The following is a 26,963-nucleotide window of genomic DNA, read 5'->3' as shown; positions in this document are numbered from 1 at the left end:
CATCTGTTGAAGGCATTTTTTTCATTGATAATACGGTTCCAGACTCTGGGTTAAAAGTTCTCTTTAGATTTTTTATCCGAACATTGTCACCTACCGGAAATGTATCTTGATGAAAATATTTGGAAAAACTCAAATCTGGTGCTGTGGTTTTTGCTTGTTTAAGCATGTGCTGCTCCCGCTCTGACAAAGAAGTGGGTTGTATTTGAAGGAGTTCTTCAATTGCACAGTCATCACTGACATTAAAGTTCACTGACCAGAATGTCAGATGGTTGCTGTGTTTGACATAGCTTTCGCGAAAATGTATAAACTACCATTTCAGATGATCATGCTAGATCAAAATGATAGTGCATTTTTTTTAATCTCAGCTATGATTTTGCATTCAAATATTTTTTTTCTTTGATTGAAGAGTTTTTTTTATTATAGTGAGGTTATGAATTGTTTGAATGCACATCAATATTTAGACCAAGGGATTTCTTTTTATTGAATAATAAGACAATAATTACAAATAGAATCAATGTACCTCCATTAATGTAGTTTAACAATATACTCGTGATGAAAAAATAATCCAGAATTATCAGAGAAGAGTTATTTTTTCAATGATCCACAAACTGGTTCTTTTTAATTCTGCTGGGCAAAATGCCACCCACCTACTACTCCATGTTTGGCAACTAGCACCTTCTTAGGCTACTGTAGCACCATCTTTGCAGTGATGTGAACGACTGTTAAAGGAAGAGCACTCTGTCTTCCTTCTCGGGTACGAATAATTTCGGATGTGGAAGATGTTGGGTGTCCAAATACAGGCTGGAGGCGAGAAACAGTGACTTCAAAGCTTTTATTACAGAATATTCTGAACAACAGGTGAACCACAGGCAAGGCTGTCGACGATTTTTGGTGAGTAAAATCAATTGAAAAGCAATGAAAGGAAGCTAACAGACCATTTGGAGAGAGAGGATATATATTGGTATATGAAGTCAAATGTCTCTTGTTTGTTATTGATGTTATACGATTACTCAATCTTGGCTTGAAACTTGTCGTTGATTGTCCATTGTTTTCACTGGTGTGTCACCCAACTGTTTTTCCATGTCTGTGTATTTATTCTTGTGTTCTACGTCTTTTGGTTCTTTTTTGTTGTTGTAATTTTGGATTCTGGGCTTATATGTTTTCAATTTGCTTTTGGTGTCTTTAATTAAAACCCTTTGATATACCTTAGTGATGGGACGATGCTACCTCAAGGATTGTATTGACACACTGTGTCGGCACTGTATTGAAACCGTGTTGGTCATCCAAATACGTAGTGACCCTTGCAGTAGTTATAAAATCATTGCAGGTAAAAAAAATCCATGTTTTTTTTTTATTCCAAACGGAGTTCATAAGTAAAATAGATCAAATTTGAGTTACAATTTTTAACTTATGTCCACATTTTTGTTAACTGGTAAATCATGTGACATAAAAGTGGTTATTCCGTTTTGCCTCGCACGATCAAAATGATTCCACACTGGGGAAAACTTCTCAGAACGAGCCGAAATTACGCCAAAGTCCGTCCAACAGACCCACGACACTTTGATACAGTTTATGTCTTTAAACTATTATCACACTTTGGCCAAACGATACTTTCCCTGTACCGGTCACGTGATTCCTTCTTAAAGCTTTACACGCCCCAATATGGGCTTTCTCTCTTGAGTTATCGGCACGGTGCTGACGCACCAGCGTCTCGTTCCATCACCCATTTATCAGCAAAACCTGCTTGAGCTTAGCCCAGCTAGCAGCTAGCAAATAAACAAGTCGTTGACTAGCTTGTTTATGCTTTAGCTTAGCTAGCAGCTATCAAGGGAACAAGTCGACGAAGAACTCGTTGTAGGTTTCCTGGCTATTTTAGCTCAGCATAGCTAGCAGCTATCAAAGTCGCCGCCATCATCAGAATTCACGTGTGGAAATGTCGGCAAGAACACAACTGCCAAAGCTCCAGGAGGAACTTTTTGAGGTCAAACAGGAGCATTCAACTCACGGGCAATCGACAGTTTGCAACATAACGCACGAGAAAGTTGTTCTTCATAGACTAGAAGGTGGGTACACTTTTTATTTCCATATATTCCCTTAAAGGTATTCTATTGACATGACACTATAGTAGCGTACGTACATTTTCATGAATTTGCACTAGCACCATTCGAAGAAAGACGTAATAAATTTTATTTCTATTTAAATATAACCACTCTAGGAGGGAAAGAATGAGTCTCAACGCGTGTTAATACTTAACAACGGCATTAAACAGTAGCTTTCCTATTATTGTATCCTTATCACAAACAAACAATGTATTTTTCAAATTACGCAAAGCGCGAGCGCCCCCCAGAGGCGTTCAAGAGTCATTCCTGCTACTCGCCCTCCATTTTTGGCTACATGCTTGAGTGACATAACACTTATTTGCATGCTGTAAATCGAAAATTCAAATACTAGAGATATAGATGCACTAAACAACAACGAGAGCAGCGTTCAAACAACGGTGTCAAAGTTGCGGCCCGAGGGCCAAATCTGGCCCACTGCCACTCGTTGGTGTGGCTTGCGAAAGTACTTCATATTTAATGCTAAAGTTCAAATGCAGCTTCTAAATAAATACTGTTAGGTTCATCCAATTGTACGTTTATCCTTAGGTTTTTCCAATTCAGCTTTCAATAAAAAAGGCATCTGTAGTCACATCACATTTAATTCTTGCAAGAAGAGAATACATCCGGCAGCTCGCCCCACAAGATTATTCTAAACGAGTGGCATTATGTCCTGCCCATTTAAGGCCTCAAACCAAAACAATTACAAGGTTATCGACTCGATCCAATTGCGTAAGCAAGAAACAAAACAATTCTATAATCAAGCAAACCTAGCGTCAAACTAGCGTCACAAATTAAAACAATATGCTTGATAGCCATCCGCTGACCCAACAACAATTTAAGCGTCCTTCACAGATCTTCATTGCAAACTTGCATCTGGGGAAAAGGGTTGAGGCGTATCTTCCAGTAATCAGTCCTCGGAGCAAGGACTCAGTTTATTGTTTTATGTCTTTGCGAACTCGTATCTCTCGCTGGACCCAGCTGTCCTGGAGAGCGACCTTGGCGTAAGCGTTTGTCTTCGTTGAAAGCGATCAACACATATATATATATTGTTTAATATAGTTACACATTTAGGATGAGCATTACTATTCCTAATAAGCAAATATATTGATTAACATAGTAAGCATGTATATTATAAGGCTTTATATTCATTGCAAACACATTTATAATAATGATTACTCCAACAAATAGAATACTAACTATCATCCGAAATCATCACTACATCACTCCGCACAGACATTGTTGTATGCCCTTGCAAGGCAAGAGCGCTTCACCTCATACCAGTACCATCAGAGGAGGGGATCGAGACCACCTTCGAGCGCAAGAAGGCCGAATACTTGAATCTGTGTGCCAGAAATTTGTCTGGAAATGCACCATCTACCCAGTCGAGGTTTGCTGCCGAGGCAACGTTGGGCTTCTCCCACTGTTTTTAATCCCAACATTCATTCATTCATTTTCTGATATGCTACATCGTGTATAGGGGGTGCTGGAGCCTATCCCAGCTGCCTTCGGGCCAGAGGCGAGGAACACCCTGAATCGGTGGCCAGCCAATCGCAGAGCACGAGGAGAAAAATAATCATTCACGCTCACACTCATACCTAGGGGCAATTTAGAGTGTCCAATCAGACTATACATCTATTTCAATCTCATTAATCCCCCAAATAATAATAGACCTGCTACTGAATAAAAGATAATGCTTTTTTAATGCCTTCCCTTTAGCGAAAGCATTTTAACTAAATTAAAATCTAAAACATAAAAGAAAATGTTTACAATGAAAAGGCTCCAAAAAAGATTTGACTAATTTTAAGGAGTTACATCACCAGTGAAGAAACTTTTCTGACCAATAGTGCCATACTTTGAAAAATGCACCTATAAACAGTTTTCAACTCATGTTGCTGTTGACGAGAATACTACAGTAGTAAGTACTGCATTGTGACGAAATGGATGTATGGCGCCCTCATATATATATATATATATATATATATATATATATATATATATATATATATATATATATATATATATATATATATATATATATATATATATATAAAATCGGATTAAAAGAACTGGATGAAAAGCCTTAAAACTTTTTTTTATAGATCCAAAACAATGTTTATTTGAGCTTTTTTTCTTAGTAAGGGAAGATGTCTTAATCATTTGTTGAAAATATTTCTATATAGTTATTTTTACATTTTACAAAATACTTATTGAACTAAAACACAAAAAGAAAAAAATTGGAGGGAAAATTTTCAAATATTCGTTAAAAATGGGAAAATCAAGACATAATTTACATCTATATGTTGGTCCGGGTTAAGGGAATAATGTAAATAAAAGAAAAAACAAACTTTCCCTTTTGGGTTTAAGACACCTTTGAGAAATTGCTAATTTTCTGATATAATTTCCTAAAATGTGCTTCTCCGATAACTTTTGATTGACAGTGTCTTAAATATTGTGTACAGTGTCCACGAATACTGAACTTAGAATGAAACAAATTTTCTCCTGACCACGAGAGAGCAGTACGTAAATAAGAGACTGATTCCTGCGAGTTCAAACCGTTTCAAGAACTACCTCTCCCGTGATGCCAATCGGCAAAACAGAAAAGCATCATGACCAAGGGCAATTTTTTTCTGCGCATGCGCGTTTTGCGACGCCTCCTTTTGAGACGCGATCTTCAAGTGATTTATGTTTAATTTAATTTTCAATTTAATTCAAACCTGCGCAAACATTTTTTTGCTCAAACCACATGTCAGAAAATTTGAATAATAATTATTTCCTATGTCCAAATATCTTACATTTATAAACTTAATGCATCGAAGGAAGTGACGCTGCCACCGCGCATGCCCAATTTTCGCCACCAAACTTAACCTATGGGTCCCCGTCGTGTCTAGCTTCAGCTACTTTATGACCTTAAATATCAGCCAAAATCCTTTGCAAGACCTCGTTGAAACTTTGTGCGCTACTTTAGCTCAGCCTGTTAGCATATATCAAAGGAACAACTCTTCAAGTCGTCGAAGAACTTTGAAGCTTTGCGACCTCTTTAACTTAGCCTAGCTAGCAGCTATCAATGGCGTCTCCATCAGAATTTACGTGTGGGAAAAGAGCAGCAAAGTTCCACGAGGAAAACTCGACATTTTGCAAAATAATGCATGCAAAAGTTGTCCTTCACAGACTAGAACAGGGGTGGCCAACCAGTCAGAGACTAAGAGCCACTTTTTTTACTGTGTTACTGCAAAGAGCCACATCATACATGGGCACACACAGACCTCTGCTCCACTGTTCCCTCTAAGCTGCGCGAGTGCGCAATTGCGCACTACTCTCGTCTTCTCTGCGCAGCAGCAATCCTATGGCGCGCAGTAAAAAAAAAAAACGGATTTTTTATTTTTTTATTTTAATTTTAATTTTATTTTTTACCCCTTTCTTCATGATGGAGCCGTTTAAGCGGCAGCCAGTGGCAGTAGCTCTGTCCACTTAGTTTTACAGCATGTTTTACATGAAAAATTAGAGGGAACATTGACATGCACCTGCTTGTGGCAGGTGTGATACTGGTGTGCCCATAGCGAGCAATGATGATGTCGTGACCGGATGATTCGCCTAAAGACGTTTCGCCGACGGACGTTTGACAGACGGACAGGTCTCCGAATGAACGTTGGTTCAAACAGTGTTTAATGATTAAATACAAATACTAGTATTTGTATTTAATCATTAAACGCTGTTTTCAGCTGGATTTGACCGAATTTGAGAGCATTTTGAGCCGTTTGGCGAATGGACGTATATGGAATTTTTTTTGCCTCCATCGCGATATCATCACGACATTTTACCGAGGAATTCACTTCCCTGGGCTCGGTTCTAATGTCCAAAGAGCTCCAGTATTTGTATTTAATCATTAAACGCTGTTTTCGGCTGGATTTGACCGAATTTGAGAGCATTTTGAGCCGTTTGGCGAATTGACGTATATAGACGTTTTTTTGCCTCCATCGCGATATCATCACGACATTTTACCAAGGAATTCACTTCCCTGGGCTCGGTTCTAATGTCCAAAGAGCTCCAGTATTAGTATTTAATCATTAAATGCTGTTTTAGGATGGATTTGACCCGATTGCTGTCATTTTACGGCTCGGTTCTGCTACATCTGCCCGCCCAAGAGTGCTTATTCCCAGGCTGCCATTGATGGTAGACTAACATTGATTTTTACTATAATTTGGACAACACCGGCGGCGGGCCGGATTAAAAATCCTAACGGGCCGTATATGGCCCGCGGGCCGAGGTTGAAAAACTTGTACACACACGATCCGGGGGCGGGGCGAACGCGCGAATCCCGTTTCGGCGAAACCTCCGTTCGGCCGAATGAACGTTCGGCGGAACGTCCATTCGGCAACCTGCCCGTCTGTCAAACGTCCGTCGGCGAAACGTCTTTAGGCGAATCATCCGAGTACCGATGATGTCGCTCACACTGGTACTCAGTGCGCTCAGGGAGGTTGACTTTCTGCTCAGACCAACGAAAAATTAGAGGGAACATTGCTCTGCTCAGCCAGATTTATTGAAAATGACCCACAGCAAGATAATGACAGTTTTTTTTTTCAACAGTTAACATTGTGTGCACTGTCACACACACACACATAAACTCTCAGTTAAAGCAAGTCCACAAACAAAAATATAACAATTTTCAATGACATTTTTCTCTTACTATGCTGCTTAGTGGGACTTCTGGCATTCCTTGTCCTGAACAATCCTCCTCAAATCTGGCTTGTATTCCGTTGTTGCCACTCGAAGCAACTCTTTCACATGAGTGTCAGTCAAAACAGATCGATGCTTTGATTTCACATGTTTCAGGGTGGAAAACAGACTCGCAGACGTACGTTGACCCAAACATCGACAGGATCTTTAGCGCAGCTCGTTTGATGTTGGGGTATTTTTCCATCGGAACACGTTTCCAGAACTCAATGGTCCCTTCCCTGAAAACAGCTTTCAGTTGATCCTCCTCTTAAAGATCAATCATCTCCAACTCCGCCGCAGCCTCATCTGTGACGAGCGGGATTTTCAAACAGTCCATCTCCGCATTAAATGGGTCGACAAGGAACGTAATCTGTGGTCTTTTCAGTTGTAGATCACGGAAGCGGGTCACAAAGCTTTCGTGCAAGTTTTCAATCAGCGTTGCATATCTGTCTCTTTTCTTTTTCAGGGCGGCACTGGTGACATGTTCACTGGCTTTCAGCAGAGTGGGAAAATGCGTTAAATCTTTTTTTTGAATTTGCGTCTTGAACAGTTTCAGTTTGTTGATAAACGTACAGCGCCGTATGTGGCGATAGTGCGGTATTTGCTGAAGTTGGTGGATCTCGTGAATCTAGCGGTCGGGTAAATTAATCTCTTGAATGGGGTTGTTAAGGTGTGTTTGACCATGGTTTACACTTACGCCTTACGCCAGAATATCGCTTAAAGAGCCGCATGAAATCAGCCAAAGAGCCGCATGCGGCTCTAGAGCCGCGGGTTGGCCACCCCTGGACTAGAAGGTGGGTCCATTTTTATATCTATATATTCTCTTCATCATTAAGGCTTAATGGTAATTGTAGAAGTGCTATATCTGTGCGCTGCAATTGGAAATTCAAGTACAGTAATCCCTCAGCATTTCACTACATCGCAGATTTTTTCTGGGGAAAATGTTTTTTGTTTTTTAAATTATTTTTCAAGCGGAAGCAACTCCCATGTCTTCCGCTTGCTACTAGGACTCAGCACTGAAGATTTTTATTTTATTCTAAGTTCATAAAAATATAAAAAGTGGCCCAGAAGTTACCTTTTTATTTTGACGCGTGTGGGTTTTCTCCGGGTACTCCGGCTTCCTCCCACATTCTAAAGACATGGTAGGCTGATTGGACACTCTAAATTGCTCCTAGGTATGAGTGTGAATGGTTGTGTGTCTTGTTGTGCCCTGCGAATGAATCAGGGTGCCCCGCCTCTGGCCTAAAGTCAGCTGGGATAGGCTCCAGCACCCCCCACGACTCTGATGAGGATAAAGAGGTTCAGAAAATGAGATGAGATTAAAGAATCCTTTGGGTTTAATAAAACAAAACATTTTTAAACATTGAAATGTGTAGGTGTGCTCTTAATTGTACTTTAATTTTGAAGGTGAACTCTTTTTTTCCTCAAACTGTTGATTACAATGCGGGTCACCCGCGAGTGCTATACTTATTCCTTGTTAATTAAACATTTGCTGTGGCAGCCAGCATATTTCAGGAATACTTTGACATACGAGTGTCCCAATTTACGGAAAATTTAAGAAACGAGCTAAATTCAGAGCATTTTTTTTCCTTGAGATATGAGACAAATTGGAGATACGATCTTATTGAGATGGTTCCGGGTGGTCAAATATGTGTGGGTGTGTATAGTCATTTGAGTTGATTTCAGTTAAATTTCAAGTTAATGTCATGTTACGACCCTAGCCACCGCCGATATAAGTATAAGACTTTACATTCCCAGTCTAACCTAAAGGACTTCTCGTTAGATAGACAGATTATGAAACATATCATTTATTTTCGTGTCTTTGCAGGTTTCAGAGAATATCTTGGTCCTGATGGGAAAGAGTCTGTTGGCCTTAAAAAGGAACTTGAGCTCCCCCAAATCAAAGGGGAGGAGCCAGAGTTCCCTCAACAAGAAATGAGAGACGAGCGACTTCCAATCAAGGAGGAAGATGATGTCACCTGGTCACTTGGTGAAATCCTGAAGAGGGAAGAGGATCTGGGCGTGACCAGCAGAGGGGTGGAGCCTGCACACACCTTAACGTTACCCCAAATTAAAGAGGAGGAGCCAGAGTTCCCTCAACAGCAAATCAAAAAGGAGGAAGAAGATGTCACCGTGTCAACTGGTGAGCCTTTCAAGAGTGAAGAGGATCTGGGCGTGGCCGGCAGAGGGGCGGAGACTCCGAACGGCAGCTCAGCAGAAGGGCAAGCAGACAATTTAATTGCTCCGTTATCAGATAGCAAAGACTTGCTTTATGACAATGAAGGTCTTAAGGATGGCAAACTCTGGAAATGCTCTCAGTGTGGAAAAACCTTTGGGAAAAAGTCTACTTTGAAAACACATATGAGGAGCCACACTGGGGAGAAACCCTTATCATGTACAGTTTGTGGTAAAAGATTTACAGAGAAGGGAACCTTAAAAAGGCACACAAGAACCCACTCTGGTGAAAAACCATTTTCGTGTTCACTTTGTGGTCAAACATTCACACGGAAGGATCACTTAATTAGTCATGCAAGAACACACACAGGCGAAAAACCATTTTCGTGTTCAGTTTGTGGTCAAAGATTCACACAGAAGGGACACTTAAAAAGGCACACAAGAACCCACACTGGTAAAAAACCATTTTCGTGTTCAGTTTGTGGTAAAACATTTACAGAGAAGGGAAACTTAATTAGTCATGCAAGAACACACACAGGTGAAAATACATTTTCGTGTTCAGTTTGTGGTCAAAGATTTACAGAGAAGGGAACCTTAAAAAGGCACACAAGAACCCACACTGGTGAAAAACCATTTTCGTGTTCAGTTTGTGGTCAAAGATTCACACAGACGGGACACTTAAATAGTCATGCAAGAACACACACAGGTGAAAATACATTTTCGTGTTCAGTTTGTGGTAAAAGATTTACAGAGAAGGGAACCTTAAAAAGGCACACAAGAACCCACACTGGTGAAAAACCATTTTCGTGTTCAGTTTGTGGTCAAAGATTCACACGGACGGGAAACTTAAATAGTCATGCAAGAACCCACACTGGTGAAAAACCATTTTCGTGTTCAGTTTGTGGTCAAAGATTCACACGGAAGGGAAGCCTAATTAGTCATGCAAGAACACACACAGGTTAAAAGCCATTCTCGTGTGCAGTTTGCGGTAAAGCCTTTTCTCAAAAGCAAGATTTCCAAAAACACAAGAATCCACGCTGGTGAAAAAACATTTTCCTGCTCAGTTTGTGGTCAAACATTTTCCCAAAGGAGAAGCTTAAAAGAACACTTATTAACCCACACTGGAGAACAATGTCTTCCTGCTCAATTAAAAAGCTACACAATTGAAAAACCTGAAAAGAAGACCTAACAACCCGCAGTGGCGAAAAGCCCTTTCTTTGCTCAATTTGTGGTTCAACACATTGGTTAAAAATACTTATTAATTCATAATACTAAGTTTCTTGCCAAGGATTTATTCATAAGACTTAAAAGAAACAAACGTGTGTGTGTATGTTATCTATTAATTGGCAAAAATGATGAGAATTCCTCGTGTCATTTTTGAATCATGTTGATAAAATTAGTCTGCTGTGAATTTGTCTCTGTTTGAAAAAGAGAAAACCAAGGCAAATGTTTTATTTCATTTAATCTTCAAAATTTTCTATTAGCTTTGTAAACTACATTCTTTTCCTTTTTTAAACTATAAGAACTGACTTTGGGTTCATTTTGGAGTAGTTTTCCATTTTATATTTATCCAAACTGATTTGATTTTTTTTATGTAAATAGACCTGGCAGTCGGTATATGAAGTCAAATGTGAATTGTTTTTTTAATTTTATTTTAATGTTGAACAAACAGATAATACTCAATATTTTTATGTATAATCATTAGTATGAAAAAAATATTGATGGCTTGAAACTTATCGTTGTGATTGTACATTGCTTTCACCTGTGGTCGCCTCCCATGTGTGTCACCCACCTGTTTTCCATGTCTCGTCAACCCATGCCTTACTGCGTCCTGCGGCTTTTTGTCCATTTTAATTTTTTGGGGTGTAATTTTTTATTTTGGGCTCAGGTTTTCAGTTTGCTTTATGTGTTTTTAATTAAAACTCTTTATGTATACCGTAATGATTGTATTGACTCACTACTAGTGATGGGTTTGTGAGCATCACTTGTCGTTTACATACAGTGACCCACTGCTTCGCAGAATACTGACACCTGGTGGACGTTAAAAACCACTGCAGGAAACTATACAAAAAGCCCAAGGGTGCATTAACGTCAACTCGATTTCATGTGGGCCGGACTATTTATTTATTTATATATATATATATATATATATATATATATATATATATATATATATATATATATATATATATATATATATATATATATATATATATATATGTGTGTGTGTGTGTATATATATATATATATATATATATATATATATATATATATATATATATATATATATATATACATACATATATATACATACATATATATATATATACACATATATATATACACACCTATATATATATATATATATATACATATACATATATGTGTGTATATATGTATATATATATATAGTGATACGTTGTTGTTTCTTCAATCCAACTTTTACTGTTATGACTAAAAATCTCCCGTGCCTCAAGCTATGTGCTAAGGCAGGGGTCTCAAACTTGCGGCCCGCGGGCCAACTGCGGCCCTCGGGACGATAATTTGCGGCCCCCGTCTTAATATGAAAGATCGATATTTTTTTTATTTATTTTTTTTATTTTTTTTTTTATTTTTTTACCCCTTTCCCCATGATGGCGCCGTTTAAGTGGCAGCCAGTGGCAGTAGCTCTGTCCACTCATGTTTTTCTTGTTTTACAGCATGTTTTACATGAAAAATTAGAGGGAACATTGACATGCACCTGCTTGTGGCAGGTGTGATACTGGTGTGCCGATAGCGAGCAATGATGATGTCGTGACCGGATGATTCGCCTAAAGACGTTTCGCCGACGGACGTTTGACAGACGGACAGGTCGTACTAGTATTTGTTAGTTTAATGATTAAATACAAATACTAGTATTTGTATTTAATCATTAAACGCTGTTTTCAGCTGGATTTGACCGAATTTGAGAGCATTTTGAGCCGTTTGGCGAATGGACGTCTATAGACGTTTTTTTGCCTCCATCGCGATATCATCCAGTATTTGTATTTAATCATTAAATGCTGTTTTAGGATGGATTTGACCCGATTGCTGTCATTTTACCCCTCGGTTCTGCTACATCTGCCTGCCCAAGGGTGCTTACTCCCGGACTGCCATTGATGGTAGACGAACATTGATTTTTACTATAATTTGGACAACACCGGCGGCGGGCCGGATTAAAAATCCTAACGGGCCGTATATGGCCCGCGGGCCGAGGTTGAAAAACTTGTACACACACGATCCGGCGGGGCGAGCGTTCGAATCCCGTTTCGGCGAAACCTCCGTTCGGCCGAATGAACGTTCGGTGGAACGTCCATTCGGCGACCTGCCCGTCTGTCAAACGTCCGTCGGCGAAACGTCTTTAGGCGAATCATCCGAGTACCGATGATGTCGCTCACACTGGTACTCAGTGCGCTCAGGGAGGTTGTCTTTCTGCTCAGACCAACAAAAAATTAGAGGGAACTTTGGTTCGGAGCTGAATGAACCAATCACGGTGAGGTATACGGCTCTGGAGGGCGGGACATCGGCCGGGCTGTCCAGTGCCTCGCTCACTCACTCATTCATTCCTCCAATCAGCTGGGCGGAGGAGAAGCTGTGAGGCCGATCACTCCGCTCGGCGCGCACACTCCTCCGCTGCTCTCAGCATAGAACTGAATGAGGCGCTATGATCCGTGATCCAGCCTGTGTCAGTGTCTGTAGCCATCTCCGCGATTGAAACGGAGAGCGAAAGTGCACATGCGCCACAAACCCGCGCGACTGAATGTGAAAGATCAACCCGAGACTCATTCCAAGTGGAAAAACATATTACAGAGCCCCAGAGATGTCTCTTTCAAAGCCTGCCGTGAAGAGAAAGGTCGGTGATGAGCACAGACAGTTTCAAGAAAAGTGGGGAGTGCAATATTTCTTTGTTGAACACAGGGGCACCCCGACGTGTCTCATTTACACTGAAAAAGTTGCGGTGCACAAGGAATACAATTTGAAACGTAATTGTACTACGAGACATGCTGAGGAGTACGAAAAATACCAGGGAGATGAGAGAGCCAACCAGGTTGCCAGTCTTAAAACACGTCTTCTGAGGCAACAGGATTTCTTCAAGAAGGCTACCAAAGACAGTAATGCAGCAGTCAAAGCTAGCTACGCCGTTTGTGAGTTGATTGATCCTGTGCTAAGTGATCCCAAATGGCTCATGGACTTGGCTTTTCTTGTTGATATCACACATGAGCTTAATGTACTGAACAAGAAGCTACAAGGCCAGGGGCAACTTGTCAGTGCTGCCTATGACAACGTGAGAGCATTTTGCACTAAACTTGTGTTATGGAAAGCCCAGCTCTCTCAGACAAACCTTTGCCATTTCCCAGCATGCAAGGCTCTCGTGGATGCAGGCACACCATTCAGTGGTGAGAAGTATGTTGAGGCCATTTCGAAGCTACAGGAGGAATTTGATCACAGATTTGCAGACTTCAAGACACACAAAGCCACATTTCAAATTTTTGCGGACCCCTTCTCCTTTGATGTGCAAGATGCCCCTCCTGAGCTTCAAATGGAGCTCATTGACCTGCAGTGCAACTCTGCACTCAAAGCCAAGTTCAGGGAGGTGAGTGGAGAAGCAGACAAGCTTGGGCAATTTTTGAGAGAGTTGACCCCCAGCTTCCCTGAACTTTCCCGAAGGTTCAAGCGGACCATGTGCCTTTTTGGGAGCACATACTTGTGTGAGAAGCTCTTCTCCACCTTGAACTTCAATAAGTCCAAGTACAGGTCCAGACTTACTGATGAGCATCTTCAAGCTCTACTGAGGGTCTCCACTACTTCCTCCCTCAAGCCAAATGTGACTATGTGAGAAGAAGCGCTGCCAGGTCTCTAGCAGCAAGGAGTAGGCAAGAGAAGCCGTGTTCAGAATATTTCATGTTCAATGTTCCATTCAAGTTCAGAAAGTTTAAGGTTAAAGAGCTGTTAATAGACATTTGAAACGGAATAAAAATAATTCATTTTCTCTACTTAGCCAGCCAGTGTATATCTACTGTATGCTCATTAGTATTATTTGGTTTTGTATTACTGATTGATTTATTTTTTATTCATCTTTAAGTTAATTTATTTAATTCATTATTTTTTGTTAAAAAATAAAGATATTTGATAACGTTGGAATGTTTTATCAGTGCTTTTCTTGTGGAAATCCTGATGCGGCCCAGTCTCACCCAGACTCGGCCTCTAGCGGCCCCCAGGTAAATTGAGTTCGAGACCCCTGTGCTAAGGCATCAATAATCGAATACCGATACTCTTTAACATGCCACACTTGCTATTTGGATCAAGGGATCAACAATCGAACACCGATAAACACATCCAATCCAAACTCCTTGTACCTCCCCAACATGCAATCGTTAATAAATCACACACCGTTTCATTAGACGCATATATATTATATATGGATGAACATCGAAACGCAATAGCGCTGGCTACCGGAAGCAGCCTATTTCAGGGATCCGGTGCGCAGTGACTGCTGGGAAATATAGTTCTTGAACGCTACACCCACACGCTAAAAACACGTTTTAAAAAGGCAACGGAAGCAAAACTGAGTTCGGTTGTACTTTATTTAGACGTTTTACAACTCACTCACGTCATCACCCACAAATCCTTCAAAGTCCTCATTTTCTGTGTCCGAATTAAACAATTGCCCAAACGAGCCTTCCAAAAACCCGGGTCCCCTCTCTTCGTTCTCAGAGTCACCGTCATTTCCATGTGGCTCCTTGGAAATGATGCCGGCTTTGGCAAAAGCTTGAACAATAATAATAATAATAATAATCGGACTATTACAACCGTGCAAGCAGACACGTTCGCCCTGTTAGACGTACAGTTTTAGCACCTATCCATAATTCCCTAACTCAGTCTGATCCCGTCTAACAACTTGTGCGTGTTCAGCATCGAAGGAAGAGACCAGGGTTTGCACGTTACTCCACAGATGATTTATTCCTGATATTGATCTTTACAGAGCTCCGGGTCCCTTTCCCAAATATAAAACCAGCTGAGCGTCGCCGTGCTTCAGTGGAGGATGAAAGAGACTAAAGTCCAAACCCGCGTTTGCCCAATTATAGTATTACAAAGATGAATATTCATTCGCTGAGTTTAATGATATGTGGACTGTCCCACGACGTTCTGCAGGGGTGTCCTCTCCTAGAATCTGCTTGTCCGTGATTCCACGTCTGGCCTGGCGTTTCTCCGTACGGGAGTGTGGCGGAATGGCCTCCGAGCCTTTGGAAAGGGCTTCAAGGGGAACATCTTGGGAGAGGGTTTTGTGCTAGGTGGTGTCTTTGTTGTCGGACGTGATCAACAGGGCATTTTGCTGGAACACCGGGAGGCGGAGTTTGGAGATCACGTCAACATTGAAGATGTGATGCAAGCTGTCAGGAAAATAGGGCAGGAGCTTCAGACCATGAAAGATGTTACGTCCACACCAGGTGACGACCTGATAAAGGAGCCACACGTCCGACCGTCTTTCCTCTTGGGTGCACAGTGAAACAAGGTAATCAGATTCCTTTTCAAATTCTGCACTTTGACAACGCTAAATTATAAGAGGAAGGAGGAGCGGAATGGCTTAAAAGTGTAAGTGTGTACATTAGTAGGGTATAAAATCTGGGATTTACCTACTACAATAATGTGGAACTACTCGTGGTTCGATACGGTTTAAAATCTGGGATTTACGTATCAGTGTAGAAGCGGTGTGTGTGAAAACTAAAATTGTTCTGTGTAAAAAGGGGGTTGGGACACAGTTAGAATTATTATGGAATATTCTATATGTGTTGTAAGCATTTTTTAATAAGTAGTAAGGCTATAAACAGTCATGGGAACATGGACATTTTTCCTCCACATCATCGTCTCCTCAAGGCCAAAGCTCGAGGACACATTGTTTCGGACACTTCTCCGGCAGGACCCAATGAGACTGTTATGACGAGACTCCAACAGCAGATTTGAAAATACGGCTTTGTTTACATTATAATACTACTTTGTTTACCTTTAAATGAAAATATTATGCAATTCCTCACACCATTGTTTTGGGTGTTCGGAAAGAATGTCGCGATTAAATACAATGATTCAGTTACTGCAATTCAGAATGCTTTGTGGACTGAGACGACGTCACAAGGCAACTCCTTGCAAGTTTTAAGCAGCTATGTTGAAAGATGTTTTTCCTTTTTTAATTAAATATTACTAATAATGATTTAAAAGGTTTGAATCATTATTCCAACATTTGGTCCTTCGAGGAGCCGGGGTCAACACACCGATAAGGAATCCAGACGCTGCAGTTCAATATCTGGAGTGACCGTGCACGACGAGAATCCCTTTTCCAGGCTGGATTATTTCTCAGCAGCGCCTGAATTCTAATCGGATGACGACTATCCTCTGGGTAAGCATCTATCGACATTTCTGCCGAGTCCGCGTGTGATGGCTGCATATTGTTGACGGGTTCCAAATGCGCGAAGGGCATCACACGCGATGGCCTTATTTTGAGAAGTAAGGCTCGCGTCCTGGGGATGGCGATTTTAAAACCCTGAGGATACTAGTCACTAGCAGGTAGACACGGTGGGGTCTATAAAATGTGGTGGTCGACGTTGGTTGTGTGTGCGTAGTTGTTAAAGCCTAAGGAGAAACAGAAAAAAAGGTACTACGGGGATACACACAAATCCACTCCAAAATTGGGTGGTGCAAACAGTAAAACGGCTATTGACGACGATCCAAAGATGCGTCTGCCGTGTAAAGATTGGATTGTTGAAAATCAAAGCGCTACAAGGGTTAAACACCTAAATTTATGGATAAACAAATATGGGTTTGCTGGCCAGCTTAATATGCATAAGATATTGATACTGCAGGATAAAATACGTGCTAAGCATGGGGGAAACCTTAACAAAATGGAGCAGGAGGGATATAATGATACCTATTATTGGTTTATGATGGCAAGGAAACGGAGTAATGGATGGGTTTAATCAGTTGATAATGGTGGGACTGGAAACACAGAGGCTGTGTTATTCCACAGAAAAGAGGACGATGAGACTGGCCCGGTGGGGAAGAAGTGTGTTGTTGTTAAAAAGGAGGAGATATTGCCGAGGCCCCCTCCGACAAATATGAACGACCGGCTGACCAGGTCGGGAGGGCCCGTGGAGGAATGGTCAAAGAGATGGGGAGAAACGCTATCTCCCCAGCCTGGGGCGCCGCCAATGAGTGATGTGTTTATTGAACAATATCCCATGATCGAAGTTGCTAATCCTAATGTGGGCAAGGAGCAGGCTCCTACTATCCTGGTTCACAGGACTTGGACGCAGGACGACGTGAAAAAGGCCATAAAAGGCATCACGTCGCATAAGGTTGATGTGGGGGAGTTTGTCTTGCAAAAGGAGGACATTAGATGATCTTATCACCTGAATGGGGTGGAAACGCAGCAAATTTGGATGTTTGCGTTAAAAGGTGATTGGCATGCTGTTAGAGGTGATTGGAATCCAAAAGCTGATGGTGGCCCGTTGTGTCATGACGGTCGTGATTTGAATTTGAGAGTGCATGAACTGATTGATCGAGTTACGGGGAAGTTGCCGTGCTCATTCAAATTATACGCTTAGGGAATGGATTGAAAAACACTGGGTGGATAGGCCTACGGGCACGCTTGAACAATACGTAAATCAGGCGGTCCATGCTGAAGAGGTTTTAAAAATGAAAGGGAGAAGAAAGGGGGGGCACCCTCTAACGAGGAAGGGATTTTTTACCAAAATAAGGGGTGGGAGCGTAAAACTTTTAACAGAGATAATGGGAAAAAATATGCAGGGAAGGTCAACAGAAATCGAGGTAACAGAGAGAGAGTCTGTTGGATCTGTGGGAAAATAGGTCATATATCACGCGATTGCCCATATAACAGGGCCTCTAGAAGTGAAGCCCAATCAGCATGACTAGTCGGGGGGCCTGCTCGGAACGAGATAAGCAATGTATTTGAGCAGGGGGAAGTGGAACTAAATTTAGCGGAGATATTGGCACTCGATACAATTAAACCTGAAATCACACTGTTCGTGAATGGGATGCGATTAAAATTTTTGTGTGATACTGGGGCTTGTAAAACTGCGATTAAAGTGGATATTCCAGGGGCTAGACATACAAAACGGAGGGTTTTTGTGACAACAGCAGGTGGGCAAGTTGCCGCCGTTTCGGAGACGTTTCCGGTTTGGATAAGGGACCCGGAGGGGGAGTCGTGTAAAATGTCTGTGCTGGTGGTGCATGAGTGTCCTGTCAATTTACCGGGGAGGGATGGCCTATTACAATTGGGATTGGCTTTGGTCCCCTCCGCTAGTGGTAATATGGTGGTTAAAAGGCAAAAAGAAATCCAAAATGGCCAATTGAATGTGTTGCAGGGGGGCCAACCTGCGTTTTTTTACTATACGCTAGAGGTGTCAGATAACGCGCCGACGGGGGTGGGGAGCACCCTGTTATCTACAGCTGCAGATTTGATTGAGACGCGGGAGAGTGTTGATAATGTTGACTCCCTCCATGTGCTGATGTGGTACAAGAGGTCTGAAGGGCCGGATGAAATCTATGAGAACAGATTAGCACAGGTCATGCTGGCTGAAATTAGATTGGAATACCTGTAAACGGATGGTATTTCAACAGTTGTGGGGGGGTTGAGTTGTCTTTGTGATATAGAAACCTTTTTCTTGAATGGGCAACTCCACACATTGTCTTATGCAAACCGTACAATCAGAGAAAAGAGGTGCTGCGTGACTTTATACAAACGGCCCACGGGGCAACCGATTGGAGTGTATTAGACACAGGGCTTGAGTATAGCGAAATTACGGAGACATACAGAAAAGCAGTGTTTCAAACTATGGGCGTACGGGTGGGGATTTACCTCCAATGACTAGCACGATCAACAACGGGGATATACCTATTATCAGAAGAGGAAGAGGAGCTGTTAGCAACAGTCCCTCCCGAGATATGGTCCAAAGGACCTTCTGATGTAGGACTAGTGAAGGGGGTGATACCGGTAATAATTAGACCAAAATCTGAACTCAGGCCCTGTGTCCAACAATATCCGTTAAAACCTGATGCTTTGGAAGGAATAAAACCTGTAATTGAGGATTTGTTAAAAGCGGGGGTTATTATTGATTGTGAGGATTCACCGTGCAACTCTCCAATTTTTCCAGTGAAAAAGGCGGCCCATTCTGGGGGATGGAGAATGGTTCAAGATTTACAAGCGGTAAACTCTGCAGTAATTCAGCGCGCACCTTGTGTGCCAGACCCGCACACGCTTTTGAATAATTTGGATCCGGATGCGGCATTTTTTACAGTAATCGACATAAGCAACGCTTTTTTCTCCATCCCATTAGATCGGGATAGTCAATTTTGGTTTGCCTTCACGTTTGGAAGGAAAAAATATACTTTTACGAGACTGCCACAAGGATACTGTGAAAGCCCCATGATATATTCACAGGTTATGAGTAGCAGTGTAGCTAGGTTCCAACCGCAGGGGGGAAGCCAAATTATTGTGTATGTGGATGATGTACTAGTAGCTTCATCTAGTTTAGAGGCCTGTAAAGTAGTCACTGTAGCCTTGATAGGACACCTGGCGGCAGAAGGCCACAAAATAAGCAGAAACAAATTGCAGCTTTGTAAAGAACAGGTAAAATATTTAGGATATAATCTGGTTAAAGGTGGAAAGAAAAATTTAGATGACAGAAAGGAGGTGGTCTTAGACGCACCTAAACCACTGACTAAAAAACAAATAGTCATTTTTAGGTCTCACTAATTACTGTAGGGCGTGGATTCCAAATTACGCAGAGATTGTATCTCCCCTTGCTAAAATGATGAATGATGGTTTAAAAATGTCCTCGGCTCGAAATTGGACAGCAGAGGCTGAGACGGCATTTTGTACGTTAAAGCAGATGCTAGTAACTAGTGGTACTTTAGCGTTACCTAATTATAACAAGCCTTTTGTGCAGATGGTGGACTGTAAAGGGGAGTTCATGACGTCTGTGCTGACTCAGGAATTCGGGGGGAAAATGAGGCCTGTTGCATACTTTCGTCCAGATTAGATAAGGTGGCCTGCGCGCTTCCTCATTGTGTGCGGGCGGTTGTGGCAGCTTCTATGGCAGTGGAGAGCAGCGCTACAATAGTGCTTTTTCATTCTTTAACCCTTAGAGTTCCGCATGCAGTGGCGGCGTTATTGCTACAAACAAACATGAAATTTTTGTCTCCGGCGAGACATTTATCTTGCATAGCCATTCTGCTTTCACAACCACATCTCACGCTCGAGAGGTGTGTTAAAATTAATCCAGCTACTTTGTTGCCACTTTCTGGGGAGGGGGAGCAAAATGATTGTCAAGCGATAGCCGAAGAGGCTACGAAGTGTAGGAAGGATTTAAAAGATCAACCGCTGGACAGCGGTGAAGTCCTTTTTGTTGATGGTTCCGCTAGTAAGGATAAAATGGGAAAAACTCGGACGGGGTATGCGGTTGTGACCACGACTAAAGTCTTAAAAGCGGAACCATTGCCGTCCAATTACTCTGCGCAAGCGGCAGAGTTAATTGCATTGACGGAAGCATGCATCCTGATGAGCGACAAGGATGTTACAATTTATACAGATACCGTAATTACTCGAATATAACGCGCACTCGAAAATAACACGCAGGTAATTTTGGGCCAAAAAAATCTGGAAAAACGCAGTACTCGAATATAGTGCGCACCTAAAATTTCCCGCTGACGAAAATCAGAAATCTTACCTTTTTTTCTTCGTTTCACGATTGTTTTGTTCAAACAAATTTATTCATTAGAATCCTTCAAATGAAGAGTTCCTCTCTCTCTTTGTCTGTCCTCTCATACATCTCTTCGTTGAGAATCCTATCAACGTCCACGCTTCCTTCATCCACTTCCTCTTCCTCCCACAACACATCATCCGATTGGCTTTACGAGATGACGTAAAATCCGTGCGTCAAAGTGAGTTTGACAATGCTTTTTTCGATCGAAAATTTGTAATTTATTTTAGTTATTGATTATAACACTGAACTGAGAGAGGGTGAACTGAGACGGGTACGAGGCTAGAGGGGGGCAGTGGTGGTCTCGGCTTTACGAGATGACGTAAAATCCGTGCGTCGGCTTCACGAGATGACGTAAAATCCGTGCGTCGGCTCTACGAGATGACGTAAAATCCGTGCGTCAAAGTGAGTTTGACAATGCTTTTTTCGATCGAAAATTTGTAATTTATTTTATTCAATTCAATTTCAATTCAATTTATTTGGCAAGAAAAAGCACCAGGCTAAGGGCCATGTAACAAGACACAAAAAAAAAAAAAAAAATAGTTATTGATTATAACACGCACCCCCAACTATTGGAATTAATTATATAGCAAAAATCTGCGTGTTATATTCGAGTAATTACGGTAGTCAATATGCATTTTCATCATGCCACGTTTTCGCTAGTTATTGGGCAAATAGGGGTATGATATCTTCTACGGGCAAAGCGGTGACACATGCTAAATTGTTGCAACGACTGATAGCTGCGGTTCAGCTCCCAAAACATATTGCTGTTTGTAAATGTTTAGCACACACTTCAAAAAATGATCAGGTTTCCTTGGGGAATGCCTTTGCTGATGTGGCGGCAAAGGAGGCTGCAAGGAAAACCCTTTATTGGGATGATAGACTCGGTATATGACAAGAACATCTTATCAGATGATATTTTGGCAAAGATGTAGTTACAAAGCCCACAATCAGAATTCAAATTATGGATTGATAAAGGGGCAAAATTGCAAAATGGGGTTTATGCGAGCATTGAAGGCCAACCAATCTTACCAAAAAATTTGTTTAGATGGGCGGCCATTTTGAGTCATGGCAAAACGCATGTCTCAACGGCGGGAATGGTTGCTTTGGTGCAACGGCACTACAAAACATATGGATTTAATCTATATGCAAAATTTTTTTGCAGAGCATGTTTGACTTGTGCTCGGCATAACCCCCAAGGGGGGATACGGCCAAAACGTGGGCAATTCCCCAAAACTACATATCCATTTCAAAGGATACATATGGATTTTATTGAATTAAGTAAAAGTGAGGGGAAAAGATACTGCTTAGTGATTATCGATGCTTTTTCAAAATGGGTTGAAATTTTCCCAACAAAACATATAGATGCGTTAACGGTAGCCAAAGCATTATGTAAAGATATCATTCCACGATATGGAATCCCAGAAACCATTTGTAGTGATAATGGCACCCATTTTGTTAACAAAATAATTGATGGAATTGGCAGTAGGTTCCATATCTCGTTGCGAAATCATTGCGCCTACCACCCACAATCGGCGGGCCTTGTCGAAAGGATGAATGGAACTATAAAAAATAGACTAAGAAAATGTATGGAAGAAACAAAGAGACCATGGACAAAATGTATTGATTTGGTAAAATTATATATTAACATCACGAGTTCAAGTGGGTTAACCCCATATGAAGTCCTGTTTGGTAGACCATACAAATTGCCATTATTCACTACACAATGGGAATTGGATGACGAGGCAAATTTAGCTGACTACATGAGAAAATCTTTAGAAAAACGCACCGAACTTAAGTTACCAGAGGGAGATGGTTCTTCTCAACAGGAAACGGACGGAGCGAAGGTGGTTCCTGGAGACTGGGTGCTGATACGCAGTATAAAAAAGAAACATTGGAGTGACGCAAAGTGCTAGGGGCCATACCAAGTGTTGCTGACCACACCAAAAGCCATCAAGATAGCTGAGAGGGGAATCTGGATCCACCTTTCACACAGTAAGAAGGTTATCTCAATTGAAACGTTTCAAGAGGAAAACCCCATAAACAAAGATGAAAAGTCATGGTAAAAACAATTATTGCCCTTGGGGCAATGGGATTAATGATTGTGACTCTATTCCTCTCCATAATAGGGCTGCTTTCTCCGGTTGGAGAGAAAGGTGGAGGCGGTTCAATTGAGAATACACATTCTTACGAAAGGGTAAAGCGGGCAACATTGAAATGGGAAATAACAAACACACGCATAACATTACCCACTACACCGAATTTCCAAACATGCATTCGAGATGACACCCTCAAACGATTAAGCACACAAACAATGTTTTGTCTCCCATACAATACAACTACAGAAATTTTCCTTTCTTGGAAAAAAATATTTTTAGACTCGGCAACATCCCTGCTGCCATACAAGGGATCAGCCTATGGTAGAGGATATGTGTGTACCTAACGGTCCAAAACAGAAATTGGGGAAGCCTTGTTGCGGAAACTGGTAAAGATTGGCAAGCTTGGATGACATACACGTGCGCAAGAACCATCAGGCCTATGATAAAATTAACCCTGACGATGGGGGAATACAAATCAGTATTCAGACTGACAAATTAACTTGTGGAAAAAATCCTTGTCTGACGTTTTTCCTAAGTCCATGGGCAGGTGGAGAAGACCCTTTTTACAAATTCTACATTTGTGTCTCAACAACAATGACCAGGTCATTGGAGGCGGTAAGAAAATCGTCAGAGATGGAAACAACCGGATCCGCCATAGTAAAATTAAAATCTGAGATGACCAGAGACGATGAATTCGTTGCCGCAACAGGGATTTCCCAAATGGGAAATAATAGGTTATTGTTGATGGAAAATGCAGCTACTACTATAAATCAAACCTGCATAACATGTATGGGGCCCCGACCTCTCTTAAGAGTAGTACGCGCGCAAATTACCCCTGATTGTGTAAAGGAGATAATGACAAAAGAAGATGTAAGCCCAAAATGTATGAAAAGGAATAATGTCTACCCAGTTACAAGAGCAGCAAAGGACAAGCCTAACTTTTCAACACATGTCGCTTTTAATAATTTTACCTGCTTAATCCTTACAGGGCACGGTCCAACACTGGGAGCGATAAATGTGATGTGGTGTGCCCACATCCTAAAACAGACTGCACCCCTGATACCACGTTCTGACCTATGGTGGTGGTGTGGTCAAAACAAATTATACGACTCCTGCCAAAATGCAGCAGGACTTTGTGCCTTGGTCTCACTGCTCTTACCAGTGTCTCTTTTTCCATCTATAGTAGAGGAGATACAATTGGCTGCACAGAAATCCGGTATGATGGCGGGCCCCTCGCGACGGCGTCGATCGGCATGGAGAGAGGGTGATCCGACATACATTGATGCGATTGGCATCCCCCGGGGCGTACCAGATGAGTCTAAGCTGCCTAATCAGATCGCAGCAGGTTGGAAGTCTATTTTTCTTTTAATTACTCCAAACAAAAATGTTGATCGGATGAATTACCTGCATTACAATGTCCAAAAACTTGGAAATTATACTGAACAGGGATTTGTGGCAATAAAGGAACAGCTGGCAGCCACTAGTCTAATGGCATTCCAGGATCGCATAGCAGTTGATATGCTGCTCGCGGAGCAAGGGGGCGTGTGTGCAATGTTCGGAGATGAGTGTTGCACTTACATACCGAACAACACGTCACCCGGGGGGTCCCTCACCAGCGCCATTGATGGCCTGCAGACCCTCAACCGCAATATGAAGAAGCATTCTGGAGTCGGAGCATCTGCCTGGGAGAGCTGGTGGCATAAGTCCTTTGGAAAGTATAAGGATTTGGCCCAATCTGTTGCATTTTCCATAGCCCTTTTTGCTACGATTTTGACATTATGTGGGTGTTGTATTATTCCCTGCTTAAGATCTTTGATAAGCCGACTTATAACCACTGCGATTGCCCCTACAAATTCTAAATTACATGAATTATATCCTCTGCTGATGAAACGTACTGAGAGGAGCAGTGAATTTCAGGAGCATGGTAATTCCGAGGATGAATTGGGCGAAAATGATTTTGTTTTCTGCTTTTCAGACCTGCCGAACGAGTAGAGCCTAAGCGGGTAAAATTAAAACAGCCAACGGAGATATCCCTCTCATCTCGGATTTGCCATAAAATGAATAACAAACATATAGTAAAAGGAGGGAAATGTTGGGTTTATTATGGAATGTTCTATATGTGTTGTAAGCATTTTCAATAAGTAATAAGGCTATAAACCAATTCATGGAACCATGGACATTTTTCCTCCACATCGTCTCCTCAAGGCCCCACAGCTCGAGGACACATTGTTTTCACACACGCTTTTCGGCAGAACACAACGGGACTGTTTTGACGGGACTCCGGCAGCAGATGGTGAAAATCGCATTATTGTTTGAAAATACGGATGCTTTGTTTACATTATAATACTGCTTTGTTTACATTATAATACTGCTTGGTTTACTTTAGAATGCTTTGTTTACATTATAATACTGCTTGGTTTACTTTAGAATGCTTTGTTTACATTATAATACTGCTTGGTTTACTTTAGAATGCTTTGTTTACCTTATAATGAAAATATTATGCAATTCTTCACGCCGTTGTTTGGGTGCCTTGTTCAACTTTTTTGCTTACTTCGGCAATTCTCACACAGTTGTTTTTCTAACCATCTACGGTGTTATTGTACTGATTACATAAACATGTTTTTCGAGTGTCCGATTAAATACAATGATTCAGTTACTACAATTCTGAATGCCTTGTGGACTAAGACGACGTCACAAGGTACCTCCTTGCAAGTGTAAGCAGTTATGTTGAAAGATGTTTTCCTATTTTAATTAAATATTACTAATAATGATTTAAAAGGTTTTAAACATTATTCCATCAAATACAAATACTAGTATTTGTATTTAATCATTAAACGCTGTTTTCAGCTGGATTTGCCGAATTTGAGAGCATTTTGAACCGTTTGGTGAATGGACGTATATGGACGTTTTTTTGCCTCCATCGCGACATTTTACAGAGGAATTCACTTCCCTGGGCTCGGTTCTAATGTCCAAAGAGCTCCAGTATTTGTATTTAATCATTAAACACTGTTTTGGGCTGGATTTGACCGAATTTGAGAGCATTTTGAGCCGTTTGGCGAATGGACGTATAAAGACGTTTTTTTGCCTCCATCGCGACATTTTACCGAGGAATTCACTTCCCTGAGCTCGGTTCTAATGTCTAAAGAGCTCCAGTATTTGTATTTAATCATTAAATGCTGTTTTAAGATGGATTTGACCCGATTGCTGTCATTTTACGTCTCGGTTCTGCTACATCTGCCCCCCCAAGAGTGCTTATTCCCGGGCTGCCATGCCCGCCCAAGAGTGCTTATTCCCGGGCTGCCATTGATGGTACACTAATAAATTGAGAGTGATGAGCGGCAAAGGGAAATGAATCATTGATTTTTTCTATAATTTGGACAACGCCAGCGGCGGGCTGGATTAAAAATCCAAACGGGCCGTATATGGCCCGCGGGCCGAGGTTGAAAAAATTGTACACACACGATCCAGGGGCGGGGCGAGCGCGCGAATCCCGTTTCAGCGAAACCTCCGTTCGGCCGAACGTTCATTCAGCCAAACGGCCGGAACGTTCGGCGGAACGTCCATTCGGCGACCTGACTGTCTGTCAAACGTCCGTCGGCGAAACGTCTTTAGGCGAATCTTCCGAGTACCGATGATGTCGCTCACACTGGTACTCAGTGCGCTCAGGTTGTCTTTCTGCCCAGACCAACGAAAAATTAGAGGGAACATTGGGGGGGGGTGCTGGAGCCTATCCCAGCTGACTTTGGGCCAGAGGCGGGGGGCACCCTGAATTGTATATATATATATATATACGTACACATATGTACGTACACATATGTACGCACACATATGTACGCACACATATGTACGCACACATATGTACGCACAGATATGTACGCACACATATGTACGCACACATATGTACGCACACATATGTACGCACACATATGTACGCACACATATGTACGCACACATATGTATGCACACATGTAAGCATACATGTACGCACGCATGTACGCACGCATGTACGCACGCATGTACGCACGCATGTACGCACGCATGTATGCACGCATGTACGCACCCATGTACGCACGCATGTACGCACG

The 26,963-nt window shown here is 41.7% G+C and overlaps 1 protein-coding gene across 4 annotated transcripts; it reads left to right on the top strand.

Annotated features, from left to right (window-relative positions):
- The first annotated feature begins 1,078 nt into the window (after window positions 1-1,078).
- LOC144065595 (uncharacterized) lies at window positions 1,079-25,645 on the top strand. 4 transcript variants are annotated; one of them, XR_013297208.1, is made up of 2 exons: window positions 1,079-2,063; window positions 22,609-25,645. XR_013297208.1 is itself a non-coding variant. In XM_077588577.1 (2 exons), the coding sequence occupies exons 1-2, from the start codon at window positions 1,934-1,936 to the stop codon at window positions 9,948-9,950; spliced, it is 1,440 nt and encodes a 479-aa protein (XP_077444703.1). In that variant the 5' UTR covers window positions 1,112-1,933; the 3' UTR covers window positions 9,951-11,077. The 4 variants fall into 4 exon arrangements, 2 of the variants coding, with proteins under 2 accessions (XP_077444703.1, XP_077444704.1); XM_077588577.1 differs by lacking the exon at window positions 22,609-25,645 and adding an exon at window positions 8,641-11,077 and having other exon boundaries at window positions 1,112-2,063; XM_077588578.1 differs by lacking the exons at window positions 1,079-2,063; window positions 22,609-25,645 and adding exons at window positions 2,086-3,486; window positions 8,641-11,077.
- Window positions 25,646-26,963: the final 1,318 nt, after the last annotated feature.

This window comes from Stigmatopora argus, chromosome 20 (assembly GCF_051989625.1).
Source record: "Stigmatopora argus isolate UIUO_Sarg chromosome 20, RoL_Sarg_1.0, whole genome shotgun sequence".
In the NCBI taxonomy this organism is placed as follows: domain Eukaryota; kingdom Metazoa; phylum Chordata; class Actinopteri; order Syngnathiformes; family Syngnathidae; genus Stigmatopora; species Stigmatopora argus.
This window is presented reverse-complemented; position numbering and strand designations above follow the sequence as displayed.

Excerpts from the sequence above, each read along its gene's own strand:
- LOC144065595 (XM_077588577.1), top strand. The coding sequence starts at position 1,934 with ATGTCGGCAAGAACACAACTGCCAAAGCTCCAGGAGGAACTTTTTGAG. Across the intron at positions 2,064-8,640 it reads TGTTCTTCATAGACTAGAAG|GTTTCAGAGAATATCTTGGT; the intron begins GTGGGTACACTT and ends GTGTCTTTGCAG.